Here is a 16,219-nt window from a genome sequence, read left to right as displayed (position 1 = left end):
GGAAGCTCTGCCTTGTAAAGCAGTCAGCGTCTGGACAGCAGGCTCACGCAAGACAAGCTAAGCAAGAGGTCAGAGCAGAGTAGGCAGAACAAAGGGAAGATGAACACAGCCAGTGGAACTCAACCCCGCCAGCCCTTGCTATGGGCTGAACTGTATCCCACCAAAATTCATACATTGAGCCCTACCCTCAGCGCCTCAGAATGTATTTGGAAATAGAGCCTTTAAAGAGGTGATCCAGTTAAAATGATCCCATTAAGATGGACCCTAATCCAATCTGACTGGTATCCTTATAAGAAGAGGAAATGTGAAAAAGAGATACCATGGCTCATGTGAACAAAGACTCTCTGAGGACACAGCAAAAGCGTGGCCATGTGCAAGCCTAGAAAAGAGGCCTCAGAAGAAACCAACCAACCCTGCTAGCACCTTGATCTTGAACTTCTAGCCTACAGAACTGTGAGAAAATATATTTCTATTGTTTAAGCCACCCTGTGGTATCTTGTTATGGCAGCCTTAGCAGGCTAATACAAACTTCTCTAATTGTAGGGACTTTTCATTTTAATTCTGTCTTCCATCTGGAACAGCCTATCAAGTAAGTGGAGTTAATATGTTCTCAGTTTCTCTGTTTCATGCTTATCCACCCGTTAGTTCCCTCTCTTTTGTTTGCTTATTAATTCTTTAGTTAATTATTAGTTCTTCCAGCAGATATTGAGTATCTGTCTTGTGCCAGGCCCCTGGAAAAGCCCCAGCCCTGTGCTCTCAATGATGCAAAAGCATAGTGACTATAACATAACATCATTGGTGCCAGACATCAAATGAAAGCCTCTCCACTCAGCCATCAGTGTCTAAATGAGCAGTGTTTCAGGGTAGAAGCTGAGAAGCCATGATTTGGAGGGTGTCTGCCTCCTCATCTCACCCAGACTCCTCAAAGGCCTTGTCCTGCCACTCCTGCCATTATCCTGACTCCAGTGTCCACAGGGATGCTCAGCACCGGGCCTTTTGGTTCCTTGAACTCCCCGTGTGTGATGATGGCCCCTTTCGCTCCATGTCACCCATCCTCCAGCTCCCATGGTAGCCCCTCGACTGTGTTATACCTGAAACAGAGCCATTTCCAAAATTAAAAACTGAAGCATCCCTCTCCAGTGTGTTCCCACTGTGACTATCCTTCAATCTTTGGAGTCCTCAATTAGTCCACTGACACTTTTACTTTCTCCCTATTCACTTCCCACCTTACCTGGCTCTGATTCCATTGTAGTACCACACTCACCAAACCTGTGAATTCCCCTGATGCTCTATCTTCAAGGCAGCCTCATGGATGAACCCGCACTCGAGCAGCCGAGTACCGGGGAGAAAAATCCAAAACAAATTGTCATCTCTATACATTTATGGAAGTTGCCACCCTTTACCAGGTTTGCCCTTAACACAGTTCACTTGAAATGATTTCAAACCATCCTTACTCTCCTCACACCCCAGGCCTTCTACCTTCTCTCCCTCTCTCTCAGCAGATTCTCTTTCCTTCTAATTCACCAAGAAAACAGAGTCCATCCAAAGGTACTCTCCTAACTTCTTGTTACCTTCTGGCCAGCCTAGGTAGGCAACTATCTTCTCTGCTTCCACTGTAATGTCTGCAGCCAATCCACCCACCTAGGCTTTGGTCCTATTTCCGTTGGCTAGCTTTCTTTACTAGATCCTTCCTATTGGTTTTTTAAACATGCTGAACTCAATGAATGTGAACAACCAATCTGTTCTGCCTAAGTTCACCTGGGTAGAGCCCCTAGCTTTGGAGGCCTAAGAAAATCACTTTCCTAAGGAGAGAAGTAGTATAAAGCAAAACAGAATGGGCTTCAGACAGCGCCACCGGCCTCATAATAACCCGTTACCAGGGACTGAGCCCCAGTGTGGGGTACACTGTTTACATTAGCTAGCTCATTCATTTTCTCCGAAAGGCAGACAAGGTAGATACTAATTATTATTATACCCTATTAAACATCAGGAACCCAAAGCTCTGGGAAGTCAGGCTTATTGTGCGAGTAAAAACTGCCCTATAGGTGCTGTTTTATTCAAAGTGGGATCCAGGACTTGAGGATTCCATTCTGCTCTGCTTCTGGCCCCGCCCCCTCGGGCCCCTAGTCCCGCCCCACCCCCGACACGCCCCTTGCCCCGTCCGGGCCCTAGTCCCACAGCCACGGCGGGGAGCGGCGCCTGCAGTGCCGGTCGTGACCGCCGGGGGGCAGCCGCGCGGCTCGGGCCCGACCGCTCTGCGCCGCGCTACTCGCTCGCCCTCAGACTCCGCTCCCCTACGAGCGGCCACCCTGCCCGTGCCCAGCGCCGACCCGCCGCGCTCCCCGCGCCGAACCAGCTCCTCGGCTCTCGGGGCCGGACCGAGGCTGCAAGCAGCGCCGCGGGGTGTGGGGCGGACCCAGGAGATGAAATGACAACGTCAACCCTCCAGGTACCTCGGCGCGGCGCGGCCCGGCCCGGCTTGAGGAGGCCGAAGGAGGCGCGGCGGGGCCTGCGAGCGGGCAGGCGGGCGGCCTCCTCGGAGCCCCGGCCTCGCGCCCCCGCCCCGTCGCCCTGTCGTCGCCTCCGCCCGTTTCTCTTTTCTCGCGCTCGGAGCCGAGGGTCGCCTCTCATCCAGAACGCCCGGCTCCCTCGGCCGTGCAGAGCCCCGAGGCCGCTACATGTAGCCGGCGCCCCGGGACTGCCCTGGGGATCAGCCTCACCCGGGCCTCACAAGCGACACCCGGGAAGCTTGGGCCCGCGGTCGGGCCGCTGGCTTCCCCTCCTCCTCCTCCTGCTTCCCTTCGAACAAACCCCCGCTCCTTCCACGGTCTCCGATTTCCTCTTCTCGGCCAAAGACCCTTCATTCATTCCTTAGATCGCGTCGGGTGGTGCTGGGGTGGCGCCACCTGGATGCATGACTGACCCATCCTCCAGGTGCTGCCGGCATTTGCTGGGCCGGAAAACAGAAACTGTTTTGCCTCAGACCTGAGCTTGAATCTCGGCTCTGCCACTCACTAGCATGTGACCTTGGGCGCTCGTTAGCTGATCTTGGAATCTCGGGTTTTCCGTCAGTAAAGTGGGGTAATACCCTGTATAGGGTTGTTGTGATAGTGGTTCTAGATTGAGTAGGTCAGGTAAAGCATTCTTAACACAGTGTCGGTTACATACTAAGTGCTCATTAAGTGATGACAGACACAGTGCTTGGGAGAGTTAGGCAAGAGGTCATGGAAGAAGAGGCATTTGGCTGGGTGGTCAAGGGATGGGGGGGGCATGCAGGTACCTGGAGGTGGAGGAGGGATGGTTACTCCAGGTGGACAAAAAGAGAGGAACAGAGGCGTGGAATACAGTGGGGTACTAAGCCAGGAATTTGCTGGAGTCCAAAGCCAAGCCCCACCATCCATCCATCACACGGGTCGACAGACATGGCCTGCAGATCTCACCTGCCCAGTTTTTATTGGGCTTGTGAGATAAGAATGTTTTTTCCTTTTTTTAGAAGAACAGCTTTATTAAGATATAACTCACATGCCATACAATTCACCTATTTAAAGTGTGCAGTTCAGTCCTTTTAGTATATTCATAGTTGTGCAACCATCACCACAATCACTTTTAGAACACTTTCATCACCCCCCTGATCCCTCTATTCCCCCTAACCCTAGGCAAACACTAATCTACTCTCTGTCCCTATGCATTTCCGTATTCCGGGCATTTCATATAAATGGAATTATATAATATGTGGTCCAGTGTGACTGGCTTCATTCACTTAACATCGTGTCCTAGGTTTTTACGTTTTTTTTTTGTTTGTTTTTTTGCGGTACGCGGGCCTCTCACTGTTGTGGCCTCTCCCGCTGCGGAGCACAGGTTCCGGATGCGCAGGCTCAGCGGCCATGGCTCACGGGCCCAGCTGCTCCGCGGCATGTGGGATCCTCCCGGACCGGGGCACGAACCCGCATACCCTGAATCGGCAGGCGGACTCCCAACCACTGCGCCACCAGGGAAACCCGGTTTTTACATTTTTAAGTGTCTGAAAAAAGGGATATTTCATGATATGTGAAAATCATGAAATTCAAATTTCAGTATCTATAAATAAAGTTTTATTGGAACACATCTCTGCTCATTTGTTTACATATTGTCTGTGGCTGCTTTGGGGCTACAAAGGCAGAGTTGAGTAGTTGCAACAGAGATTGTATGGCAGGAAAGTCTAAAATATTTACATTCTGTTCCTTTACAGAAAGTTTGCCACCTCCTCTGTTAGCACATCTTTGTTACCCTTTTCTTCCATCCTCATCCTTTGGCACACCTGTTACTAGAGATTCAGCAGGGCTGGTAGTTTTATTTGTCACCTTTCCATGCTGTTATGCAAAACTGTTCGTCTCCAAGTTGCAGCTCAGTCCTCTTGTATGTGAAAAACTCTTTATGGTTGCCAGAACAACCGAATATACTCTGAGGTGCAATAATTAATAGAGTATCTAGAAGGAGGGAGGGGATGGGCCTGCCTTGCCATGTGAGAGGCAGAGCATACCTCGAGTATCGTTCTGAACCCCCCTTTCAAAATGACAGACCCAAGCAAAGTGTATAGAGTGGAAAAGTCCAAGGAACTGGGGGTGTGTGTTCTGGAAACTAGAAGCCACTGGTGATGGGGGCACCCCTTTCATGTCTATCTGGAGGAAGGGCCTCGTGGAGGAGAGTAGACACGTGAAGCTTGTGGTTAAACTACTTATGCAGGAAGGTTCAGGGCGCCTAGCCATTATCTATTTCTAAGTATTGTAGGGAGCTGAAGCTTGAAAACAGTAGCCAACACTCACCTTTCCTCATCTCTTCAACCTGGTGAGTTTGTTTTACATCAGCCTGGCGTAATCTATCCCAGTCTGTTTGTTCTGTAGCACTCCCTGTGTCTTTCTGAGACTTCTTATTTTCAGATGAGAAAGGGCTGCACAGATGCCCAGGCCCTGCCAAGAGCTGGTCAGGAGGCTTATTGTTCACTGTGGACGGAACTGTGTGTATACAGTGGGTTCTGCCTGCCTGGTGTCTAGTGCTGTATCAGCCTGCAGAGGATAATTCTGGTAGTGCTTCCCAGGTTGGTAAAGCTGTGGTTTCTAAAACTGGATATGTAGTCGGGGGGCAGCTGCCTGAAAGATCCAGCATGCTTTAAGTTCAGGGCAGAGTACAGGCCTACAGGGTTTAAAGGTTTACAGAGGCTCTCACAGAGTTCTTAGGAGGTTCCAGAGGATCTCTCCCCTCCACTGGCAGCTCATATATGCCTCTGGAGTAAGCACACACTTTTCTTCCTGGATCTACTGGTGTATTGAATCACACGTCTAAGCATCCCTTCCCTAGGTCTCAACTTTAGGGAAACTATCTTCTCTTTTCAGCCTAGAGAAGTGAGTTGGGGCAGTAGAAAGAAGCAGAGATCCCTTTAAGTCCATCTCATAAAACTCTTGGGTCGATGGAGGACTTTCCTAGCTGGCTGGCTCCTCTCTGGCCCATGAGGTCAAGGACGGTTTCTGGCCTCCATGCTGAACCACACAGCAATCAGTTGGTTCTGAGGTTTGCCCTGTTGCAGGCTCTCAGTCCAGGTCTATTTCTCTTTCCCCCAAAGCTGTGAAATAGAAAGTGAACTCTCCCTTTGAGCCCTAACCTGAGATACATGATCAGGCTTCTGCTTGACTGAGAAGGAGGTTGCTTTTAACTGTATGAGTGTATTGTGAAAAGGAACGGCTGTCTTTTAAAGCTTCCTTTCAGGGCCTTTCTAGTTGATGTTGGACAAGTAGGCCAACATAAAGGTCTGTGACTGACAGAGTCCCGGGCCTGGCAATATCTCTTAACAGTGTATTCCTGCTGCCTGGAACCCAGGGGCTTTCTGGATCTCTTGGGAAGCACTGGGTTATGTTTTGCCTTTCCAGAAAGCCATTGATCTGGTGACAAAAGCCACAGAAGAGGATAAAGCCAAGAACTACGAGGAGGCCCTCCGGCTCTACCAGCATGCCGTGGAGTATTTCCTGCATGCTATCAAATGTGAGTCCCACGTGGGGTCCTCCCCAGCCGCAGAGCCCCTGCGAGAGGAGGGCGGGCACACGGGGGCTCGCAGGGGCCCCTACGTGGTTCCTCTTTGCAGATGAGGCACACAGCGACAAAGCCAAGGAGAGCATTCGAGCGAAGTGCATGCAGTACCTAGACCGGGCAGAGAAGCTGAAGGATTATTTACGAAATAAAGAGAAGCATGGCAAGAAGCCAGTCAAAGAGAACCAGAGCGAGAGCAAGGGGTGAGTACGGAGGAGCGGAGGACCTGGTGGGGACCAGAGCCCCCACGAACAGGTGTCTGTTTCCTGTGTCGCCGTCGTCTTGGTGCTGATGCTGCTGTGGACTTTCCTGGCACCTTCCTTTTGGGAAATTCTGTTCATAATAGTGATAATGCCTGCAGCTGCCTTCGTCAGGCACTTTACAGGAAACTTCCACTTATCAATACATCATCTCATTGGATCTGTATGGAAAAGCTGTGGGCGAGGTGGGGAGCCAGACTCTGAGGATCTAGCCCAGCTGTGCCACTTCCTAGCCGTGTGACCTTGGACAAGTGCCATGACCCTCCTGGGCCTGCACGTTCCTCATCTGTAGGAGGAGGAAGGTAGTGGGACTTCGCTCCTAGTGTTGCTCTGAGGAGCAAATGAGACGATGCGGGTAAGGCCCTGAGAAGAGGGCTTGGAGCGCAGTAAGGATCGAATAAATGTCAGCTGCTGTTATTCTCATCTTCATCTGACAGATATGGCAGCAGACTCAGAGAGGTTCAGGGATGGCCACAGAGCTGGTACTTGATGGAGTCTGGACCTACACCCGGGGCCTCTGTTTCTGACTTTAAAGCCATGTTCCCTCTACAGCCTGTCACCTCCCATCTGTGTTTTGAGCACAAAGGCCAGTGGTGTCCTGGAGGTGAGGGGAGGGTGCCCAGCTGGGGAGTAGGAGAGAGGAAGGTGGTGTGTCAGCTGCCTCCCCAGAGTGGGAGGCCCTGCTCCTGGACGGAGAGGACACGCCTGTGCTTAGACTCCTGGACAGAGAGGACACGCCTGTGCCCAGAGTGCGAGACACACTGAGGTAGGGGCAGGAGGGCAAGCACCTTCAGGAGGACTGGAAGAGTTTTAAGGATGGCAAGTTACTTATGTCCGAATAGGGATTGGCCCTGGAGGCACAGCCACTTGCTGTCCTGTTTTGAGTCCCTATGAAAGGCCAGTAACAGCTCCAAGTGCTTGCCTGGCTGCTCTTGAAGTCCAGCCAAAGCACAGGTCCCTCACCAGCCTGCTAGAGAGGACACATGCCGCGATTCTTATGCCCTTGATGAAGAAGCGAGGGTGGGTTATGAGAGTGTTTCCTGGAGGATCCAGAGGGGAGTGCTGATGATATGTGGCCCCGACATCCCCGAGGTGCCTGTCTGTGGGTCTCTCACCACTGTTGAGCAGGGAAAGCATCTTTTTAGCACCAGGCTGGCAGCCAGAGCCTGGCCTTGCTCTGACAGCCCCCTTGCCAACTGCCTCTTGCTCCAGCCTGTCATCTTCTGTCTCCTTTCCCAGCAGCGATAGTGACAGTGAAGGGGATAATCCAGAGAAAAAGAAATTGCAAGAACAGCTGATGGGTAAGAGGCTTGAGGCCTGTGGTGATGGGAGGGGGACGTGGCAAGGAGCCCCTGGTGAGTTGGGCTCCAGGTCGAAGGCTCTGCCCTCATCTTGCAGGTGCTGTCGTGATGGAGAAGCCCAACATTCGGTGGAATGACGTGGCCGGGCTGGAGGGGGCCAAGGAGGCCCTCAAAGAAGCTGTCATTTTGCCAATTAAATTCCCACACTTGTTCACAGGTAAGAGTTGAGCCACTTTAGGCCCAGATGCAAAAATATCAGGCTTCTGGGAATTCCCTGGCGGTCCAGTGGTTAGGACTCTGCGCTGTCACTGCTGTGGTCTCGGGTCAGTCCCTGGTCGGGGAACTAACATCCCGCAAGCCGCGTGGCGTGGCCAAAAAAAAAAAAAGAAAAATCAGGCTTCTGAGGCCACCAGCTGAGGGCCCCCATTATGAAGGTGTCCAGGTGGCAGATGGTGACTTGGCTCCCTTTTGCCCTTAGCAGGCAAGGGCCCAGGGCCTGCTCATCACGGTCATCTACTCCTTGGCTTCTCTTCAGTGTCAGAAACACTTCTGTGGCTAGAACTTTGACTTGACCATCTCAGTGGTAGGCAGGGTTAGGAACCAGTGCCAGCCAGTGTCACTTTGCCAGGTCCTGGGGGTCATGAGCCAGGGCTAGGATCAAGCCCTCGGCAGGTGATTTAGTTCCCTTTGCTCCTTTGCTCCTAGAGCAAAGTTGTCATGTAGAACTTTTCATTTCTGCCTGTGTTTACCATGACTGAGGCCCCTCTGCTTTTTTCTGTTCCCTTTCCCCAGTCAGGAAGAAGCTTACTTCAGTTCATTCTTTCTCGTAGGCAAGCGTACCCCTTGGCGGGGAATACTGCTCTTCGGACCCCCTGGCACAGGGAAATCCTACCTGGCCAAAGCAGTGGCAACGGAGGCCAACAACTCTACCTTCTTCTCTGTGTCCTCCTCAGACTTGATGTCTAAGTGGTTGGGGGAGAGTGAGAAGTAAGTCAGCCGCCAGGCTCCACTCTCCTGGCAGCCCTGGCAGCTGCTCGTGGTCCAGCTTCCCTGCCCTTGGAATCACCTCCCAGAGGAGCCGCTGTGGATGGCCAGGAAGAGTAGCTGGGAGAGGGGTATCTTGCTAGCTCGTCAGGTGGGACACGGTCCTCACAGAGCCAACGGAGACTGGAAGGGAACTTGGGAGCCATAAGTCCTCATGAAGGGAAGGGAAAGGCGCTCACAGTAACTGGGTTTCAGCTGAGTGTTCTCTGTTGGGGACTTTATACAGTTAACTTATTCCCCACACCGGCTCCCATTTTGCAGATGATCAAACTGAGGCGGAGAGTAAGGGAAGTGACTTGTCCTCAGACCAGAGCTAATGAACGGGGCTGCCAGGATTTGGAGTTGTTGCCAAGGCTTGCTCTTCCTCTCAGTGCAGTGCTGCCAGAGGATCTGTTACCACTATTTTTTCTGTCGTCTCAGCCTCTCCAAGGGAAGGGCAAGAGGAGAGGTGGTGCCTGGGACCCCGGCTGGGCATGTGTGCAGGTGTCTGGATCCCAACCCTGTGTCTCACCCTCACAGGCTAGTCAAGAACCTGTTTGAGCTGGCCAGGCAGCACAAGCCCTCCATCATCTTCATTGACGAGGTGGATTCGCTCTGCGGATCCCGCAACGAAAATGAGAGTGAGGCCGCCCGAAGGATCAAAACGGAGTTCCTGGTCCAGATGCAGGGTGTGTGCCAGTCCTGGGTCCCCTCCCTGGTTCTCGTCCCCCGCTAAAGCCAGCCTAGGGCGTCATTATTTAGCTGTGGCTGGACCTGACTGTCCTTTCAGTGGAGGGGATATCAGAGAAGCAATTCTTAGCTCCTTCTCATTGAGGAGAGGTTACTGCAGCCTTGGCTGGCCACCTCTCCGCCCCTCCCAAGGCAGGCAGGGCTGTAGGGCTCTTCACCCAACTAAAGCCAGCCAGGTTCCTGACGGTGGTGTCACAGGGACAGCTCCAGTTCAGGACGCAAAGTCCCTGAGGTCCTTCCCACAGGTTCTGACTGATCCTTGCAGGTGTTGAGTTGGCGTCTGTGTTTCCCTTTCTCCACAGGGGTGGGGAATAACAATGATGGGACTCTGGTACTTGGTGCCACAAACATCCCGTGGGTTTTGGATTCAGCCATTAGAAGGAGGTGAGTGTTCCCCAGTAGGAGCCAGGGCCCAAGATCTGTCTCCAGCCGTGGTCAACCTGCTGCTGGCAGCAGGGGGTGCAGCCTGACCCCGTTTCTCTGGCGGCTTCTCCGTGTCTGCAGAGCCCTTAGTGAAGCCGGCTTCTGGAGGGCCCCCCGAGCCTCTCCATTGAGACCATCCCGCCATCCACTCTCAAGTCGTGCCATGTGCTTGTTTCTCTAGGTTTGAAAAGCGAATTTATATCCCATTGCCGGAGGAGGCTGCCCGTGCCCAGATGTTCCGGTTGCATCTGGGGAGCACTCCTCACAACCTCACAGACGCCAACATCCACGAGCTGGCCCGGAAGACGGAAGGCTACTCGGGCGCAGACATCAGCATCATCGTGCGGGATTCCCTCATGCAGCCCGTGAGGAAAGTACAGTCAGCGACACACTTCAAAAAGGTGAGTGGGCCAGCAAGGAATTGCTTAGAAAGTGTCACAGGAAAGGGGATGTTGGCTTTCTGGCTGCTTGGGTGACACATTTTGGGTCTCCTGGGGAGCCAAGGGTAAGTGCATGGTGAGCTCTCTGACTCCAGGGGCTGGGGTTACACCTGCTTCCACCTCCCCTGCAGTTCTGGCTGGAGGGCAACCATCTCAGATTGTGTGATGCTAGAGGACAGGGCACCGTGACTGTCACCTCTGCCACCCCTGCAGTCAGCACTGTGCTGATGCGCATGGTAGACCCTGCTGCATGTCTGAAAGCAGTGGGTGCAAAATCACACACCATGAAGAAGAACTCCATTCATGCAGCAGATGTTTGTCAGGTGTCGCCGAGGGTCCTACTGTGTGCCTGGCACTGTTCTAGGTGTTGGGGAGACACTTGTGACCACAGCAGACAAAAATCCCTGCCCTAGTGCTTCCCTGGTGGCGCAGTGGTTGAGAATCTGCCTGCTAATGCAGGGGACACGGGTTCGAGCCCTGGTCTGGGAGGATCCCACATGCCGCGGAGCAACTAGGCCCGTGAGCCACAACTACTGAGCCTGCGCGTCTGGAGCCTGTGCTCCGCAACAAGAGAGGCCGCGACAGTGAGAGGCCCGCGCACCGTGATGAAGAGCGGCCCCCGCTCGCCACAACTAGAGAAAGCCCTCGCACAGAAACAAAGACCCAACACAACAAAAATTAATTAATTAATTAATTAACTCCTACCCCCAACATCTTCTTTAAAAAAAAAAAAAAAATCCCTGCCCTACAAGAGCCTCGTTTCTAGTGGGGGAGACAGACAACAAACAAAATAAAGACTCATTTCTTAGAGGGTAATGAGGGGAAGACGGAGCCAGGGAGGGAGGTCTGGTGTTTCTGAGGTTTGGAGGGGGTGTGGGTAGGTTTCACTTTTAAAGGATATGCCACACTGGGTGACACTGAGTCAAGAGTTGAATGACGGGAGGGATTGAGCCTTGGGGATATTTGGGGAGATGTTGCCAATGGAGCACGCAGCCTTCGGTTGGAAAAACATTTTGATGTCACTGCACTTGTGGTGAGATTTTATGGAGTTGATGAGGAAGAGGAAGCTTTCTAGGCATTTGGGCCACAGATTGAGATTCCAGAGTATAGTAGCTGGAATAGCATGCTGATCACGAACCTCTGAAATCAGACTTGGAGCCACACTGACTGCCCAGCCCAAGGGTTTGAAGGAGCCCATCAGTCAGATCAGACTGATGATCTAGAAACCCAGGCATTTGTTCATACCATGCTATTACCTTCTGCTCAGGACTCAGAAACCTGAGTCGTCCCGCCCCTTCCCCAAATGCCATGGGGCAACCCCTCCAGCCAGTCAAACTCCTGTTTGGTTTCAGGTCTGTGGCCCTTCCCGCACCAACCCTAGCATTATGATCGACGACCTTCTGACCCCATGCTCACCAGGGGACCCAGGGGCCATGGAAATGACTTGGATGGATGTCCCCGGTGACAAACTCTTAGAGCCTGTGGTTTGCATGGTAAGTGGCCAGCTGGGAGAGAGGACTACACAGAGCTTGTTTTGTACACAGAAGGAACCAGTAAATGTCTGTCAGCACGGTTTGATTTGGTGCAGTTGCATAGGCAGCCTCTCATCTGACTGTTCTTGGCCTCTCCTTATCCTGGTCTTGCCTGTTCTGTGAGGCAAGTGTTTGCCATTGGGCCTGGTGTGGTGGGCGTGCAGTTGGAAAAGAGCTTCTCACATGAGTTAAGAAATAATGGGAACTTAGATTCTCTCAACCGGAAGTAGGCCATCTGGAAATGACATGAGCTGCCTCAGGAGGGGAGCGTCCCTACCCCAGGAGGCCTTCAGGCAGAAACCAGGCAACGGGAGTTCTGCATTAGGGGCTGGGGCGTGACCTCGGCGGCAGGGCTCTTCCCACCCTGGACTGCATGGGGTTGAGACTAAGGCAGGCTGAGGCCCTGGAGCCCAGCCTCCCTCACCCACAAGCACTTGTCTTTGCAGTCGGACATGCTCCGGTCTTTGGCCACCACTCGGCCCACCGTGAATGCAGATGACCTCCTGAAAGTGAAGAAATTCTCAGAGGACTTTGGACAGGAGAGTTAAAACCTTCTTCACATGCGTGATGGTGAAGGTGGGAGTTGATTGGGGTCAATCCATGGTACTCCCCATGGCAGTGGCCAGACAGGGCTCCAGGGCTTGTCCTAAAGTCACTACAGCATCCCCTCTGCTGTCTGGCCATCAGCTGGGGGAGCAGGAAGGAAGGGCCTCCCCGGCCGCGGAGACGCAGAAGCACATTCGGCACCCAGTGGAATTCTGGCTCTTCCTGCTTCCTCCTCCTCTTCTGGATGCTCACCACCTCCTTGTCCTGCTCCTCCATGGTTTTTTTTTTAAACCATTTTTTGTTCCCCTAAATTAATGCTGCTTGGATTTTCGTCTTGTTTATAGATAAAGTTAAGATCTGTCTGAAGCGTCAAGGAGCGGAAGCAGCCCGTGCTTCGGGCTTGGTGCGGCAGACCTTCGGAATGGCTGGCCAGAGCCCCGCTGCCCATCCCTTCCAGACCCAAGTTTTGCTCCATGTGAACAGAATGGCTGATGCCCTGGGTCCCCAGCCCCGGCTCTGTCTGTAAAGGCCAAGAGTAAAGCCAAGCCATTCTCTCCCTCCGGGCCCTGTGTCCTCCCTGCAGGAGAAGAGGATGGTTTTTGTGAGCACAAAGCTGTATAGATGAGAACGAGTGAAGGCAGTCAGTCGGGTTTCCCTGCTGCCTTTTCTTCCCTCTGAATGTGAGAACACTGAACCCGGCCACTGCCCCCGGGTCCCTGTCCTGGAAAGGGGCTAATAAATCCTTTTCCTTTCTTGAGCCACCTGAGTGATCTCATCTTTGACTCTTGTCTGAGGCTCTTTGAAGGCCACACTTGCTTCTACTAGAAAGATCCTCTGGGGTCTGCTCCCTTTTCAGTGGAATAGCAAGTAAACAGGAACGTCACCAGCTGCTGCAGTTTCCGGGCCTGTTCTCCAGTCAGGTTCATGAGGCCTTTCTTCCCCCAAGGCCTCAGAAGTGCGGTGGGGGTGTTTAAGGGACTTGGGTGATTCTTTTTGTTCAGCCTACAGATCAGGGGCTGCAAACTGGGAAGCCTGTGGGCCAGACGTGGCCTGCAGTTGTGCTTTGGTTTGGTCTGCTGCCAACATTTAAAGTCAAGTTGACATAAAAATTTAGACCTCTGGCTTCTGAAACAGTAGTTTAGGAAACGCTAGACCTGAATCCCCATGAGGCAGCCTATCAGCTGCATCTGAGCAGGGCCTTTCTTGTTCATAGGAGGACTGTGTTCTCCAGCTCACACGTCCCCACCTGGACTGCCTCCTTTGCATTTCCTGTCCAGCCCCTGTGGCCATTTGAACCTGTGACTCCTGATAGTGAGACAGCCAAGGCTCCAGAGCTAGCAGCCCTGGAAGTGCTGTCTGAGGGGCAGCAGAAGCAGCCTGGCATCCGGTTCCTGTAGCTCTCCTCCCCCTCCAAAACCTAGCATTCTTCCTCTGTATCTTCAACCAGAATGGTCCAGAGCTGATTATGTGGCCCCTCTTGATCTTGTTAGCTTTGCACTGTGGTGTTTAACTTTTGCTTGGTTCCTTGAAGGCTTAGGCCCAGTGTTCCTCTCCAGTGCTGGTGGATCAGCAGGCCTGACCTCCAGATGTCACTGTGGCTGGGATCTTTGTCACTCACTCAGGAGCTCCCCTATTATATTCTTGATTAGTTATGTGCCTTCAGCCGCCAATTGCTGGTCTATAAACCACCCCCTCCTTGTACTGCTTCATTTTAGTTAGTTGTGTCTGGTTACCTTTACTTAAATCAGAAGGCTCTTGCCTTTTTTTTTTTTTTCTTAACCTGCTTCCTTATTTCTACTGCTTGAACACCTTGGCAAGTCACAGGGGTTAGCAGAAACTGTAGGACTGCCGTGGTTCATCCTCACAGCTCTAGTCACAGCTTTCACAGCTGCCCTGCCTTTCCATTTCTCTCTCTACCACCAGTAACAGGGCAAATGAATGTTCTGTTCACTACTGAGGCTGGCACGGTGGCTATGCTCAATGTGGCTAATATGTGCAGAGGAATTTCCTTCCCTAAGCGCTTGCTCTGAAATTCACTTCCTCCCTACCTGGGAATTCTGTTCTAAACCTTCTGCCTACATTGATTTTCGCTGTGGAAGTTGACTTCTAAAACTTTTATTAGCTCAAGGTGCTGATCTGTGTGGTTCTGCAGCTGATAATATCTGGCCAAGGTGGGAGAGATTTTCTTTCTTGTAAATGCAAGAATTTTTTGTCTTTGGGTTGTAGTGTCTTGGGCTAGTTGATCAAATCCTTCCTTGTATGTGGATTTGGTTATAACAGTAAATTTCATATATTGTCAGCAGCGTAGTCTCAGGCTTTCTCCACAGTCCACCCTGGGCAATCATTTACTTTTAGGCCTTGATTCAGGAAGCTTCAGGCAAATACTACTAATCTGCATTACAAAGGCATTACTAAGGACGGTTAACCGCAGAGCCTGTAAGGAATCTTCAGAATGTTTTGATGCCATCCTGCAGGAGCTTCTGAACAGTGTCCAATAGAAAGGAGGCTCACTGAATTCTAACTTTCCTAAGGATACGTGTTTTCAGTATACGTGAGAGCTCACTACAGATTCCCAGGTGGCTGAGTCTCTGTCCTCACCTCAGGGCAGTGCTGGGCCCTGTTTCTCTCTGAAGTGTGATGCACAGAGAGCCAGTTCTCTTTTGCTTGGCCTCACAGGCCCCCAGGCTTGGCTGTTTAGAGAAAGCCATGGGGGAAAATGGGTCTTTCCTGGGGTCATTTAATTAACTACTGTTCAAAACACATTTTCTCTAAACAACTTACTGGACTTCTTACTCTATGGGTACTTGGATTTTGAGGACTTTGGTAAGAGTACCTGCATGGCAAAACTCAACATAAAACTGAGGTAAGACAAGTATCAAAAGAAATGAGTTCCTTAACCTCTTGACAAAGCTGTGACAGAATCTTAAAGCTAAAACACTGGTCACCATGATGCTAATTTATTTTTTTCAGAATAAGTGTGCTGACGAGGAAGCACAAGTTCTGCTTTCTGTTTCTGCCCTAATTGTGACAGGAAGAGGCTCTTTGCTCCTTCTCAACTACAGGCATCCCCCACTTTTTGTAACTTCACTTTACACTGCTTTGCTTTTATGAAAGACCTATATTAGTACCTGTTTTCACTAATGGAAAGAAATTTGAAGAGGATTTTCACTTCTACGAAAAAGGTGAAAGCTGAAATAGCATTCAGCTTTTGTTTTGCAGTGAGCCATTATAGAAGCAGCACGCACTCAGAGCTGCCAGAGTGGCACCGCCAAGCTCCTTACCTGGGAGCTGTGCACAGCATCAAGCCACCACAGTTTTGAACTGTATCTGTGACAATCTGTGCTTTATCTCCATTTATTTTGTGCATCTGTTAGCAAGATGTGTCCCAAGGTAACTGCTTCTTCAATTTATGCTATTTCAGCTTAGGAAAGGTTTCATCAGAACACTCTTCTTTCAGATCGTGAGGAAACCTATATCACCCCTCCCCCAGCCCTGCTCCATGGCCTCCATCCAAAGAATGAGCCAAGTACCAGCTGCCTAAGAGATCTCAGCAGAAAAGTCTTCCCCAGGTCTGTTAAAGGTGGAAAGCAAAAGCTGGAGACCTAAACTGTATCTGAACCTGTTAAAATGTATGAATACTCAGTTACCTTAATATTGTCATTGAACTGGGGACATTCTGTCCTGTGTTTTACTTCCACAGGCAAACTGGTATCCAAAACAAATGGAGACTATGCAGGTAACACACTTGAGCCCTTTGTAAACGTAAGAACTTGGTGAAGGCGATCAACCACAGCCTTAATCCGCATTTTAAAACACAGCTTTCAGGTGTTTGGGGACTATATTATCTAATCTTGGCTTTGGGAACAGATGATACAGCTCTTCTGAAA

General features: G+C 51.4%; 1 protein-coding gene across 3 annotated transcripts; it reads left to right on the top strand.

Annotated features, from left to right (window-relative positions):
* The first annotated feature begins 2,276 nt into the window (after positions 1 to 2,276).
* On the top strand, positions 2,277 to 13,089 carry VPS4A (vacuolar protein sorting 4 homolog A). 3 transcript variants are annotated; one of them, XM_073796865.1, is made up of 12 exons: positions 2,277 to 2,449; positions 5,901 to 6,012; positions 6,086 to 6,260; positions 7,560 to 7,618; positions 7,716 to 7,835; positions 8,449 to 8,605; positions 9,182 to 9,330; positions 9,694 to 9,775; positions 9,996 to 10,215; positions 11,607 to 11,747; positions 12,233 to 12,362; positions 12,677 to 13,089. In XM_073796865.1, the coding sequence occupies exons 1-11, from the start codon at positions 2,429 to 2,431 to the stop codon at positions 12,332 to 12,334; spliced, it is 1,338 nt and encodes a 445-aa protein (XP_073652966.1). In that variant the 5' UTR covers positions 2,277 to 2,428; the 3' UTR covers positions 12,335 to 12,362; positions 12,677 to 13,089. The 3 variants fall into 3 exon arrangements, with proteins under 3 accessions (XP_073652966.1, XP_073652965.1, XP_019791167.1); XM_073796864.1 differs by having other exon boundaries at positions 7,557 to 7,618; XM_019935608.2 differs by having other exon boundaries at positions 2,279 to 2,449; positions 6,113 to 6,260; positions 7,557 to 7,618.
* Positions 13,090 to 16,219: the final 3,130 nt, after the last annotated feature.

Source organism: Tursiops truncatus, chromosome 19 (genome assembly GCF_011762595.2).
Source record: "Tursiops truncatus isolate mTurTru1 chromosome 19, mTurTru1.mat.Y, whole genome shotgun sequence".
Classification (NCBI taxonomy): domain Eukaryota; kingdom Metazoa; phylum Chordata; class Mammalia; order Artiodactyla; family Delphinidae; genus Tursiops; species Tursiops truncatus.
The sequence above is the reverse complement of the archived record's forward strand: the minus strand, read 5'-3'. Positions and strand labels throughout refer to the sequence as shown.

Bases quoted from the DNA above. Each gene is read 5' to 3' on its own strand.
- VPS4A (XM_073796864.1), top strand. From the start codon at position 2,429: ATGACAACGTCAACCCTCCAG. The intron at 7,619-7,715 runs GTAAGAGGCTTG...CTCATCTTGCAG, and splicing joins ATTGCAAGAACAGCTGATGG to GTGCTGTCGTGATGGAGAAG. The intron at 11,748-12,232 runs GTAAGTGGCCAG...TTGTCTTTGCAG, and splicing joins TAGAGCCTGTGGTTTGCATG to TCGGACATGCTCCGGTCTTT.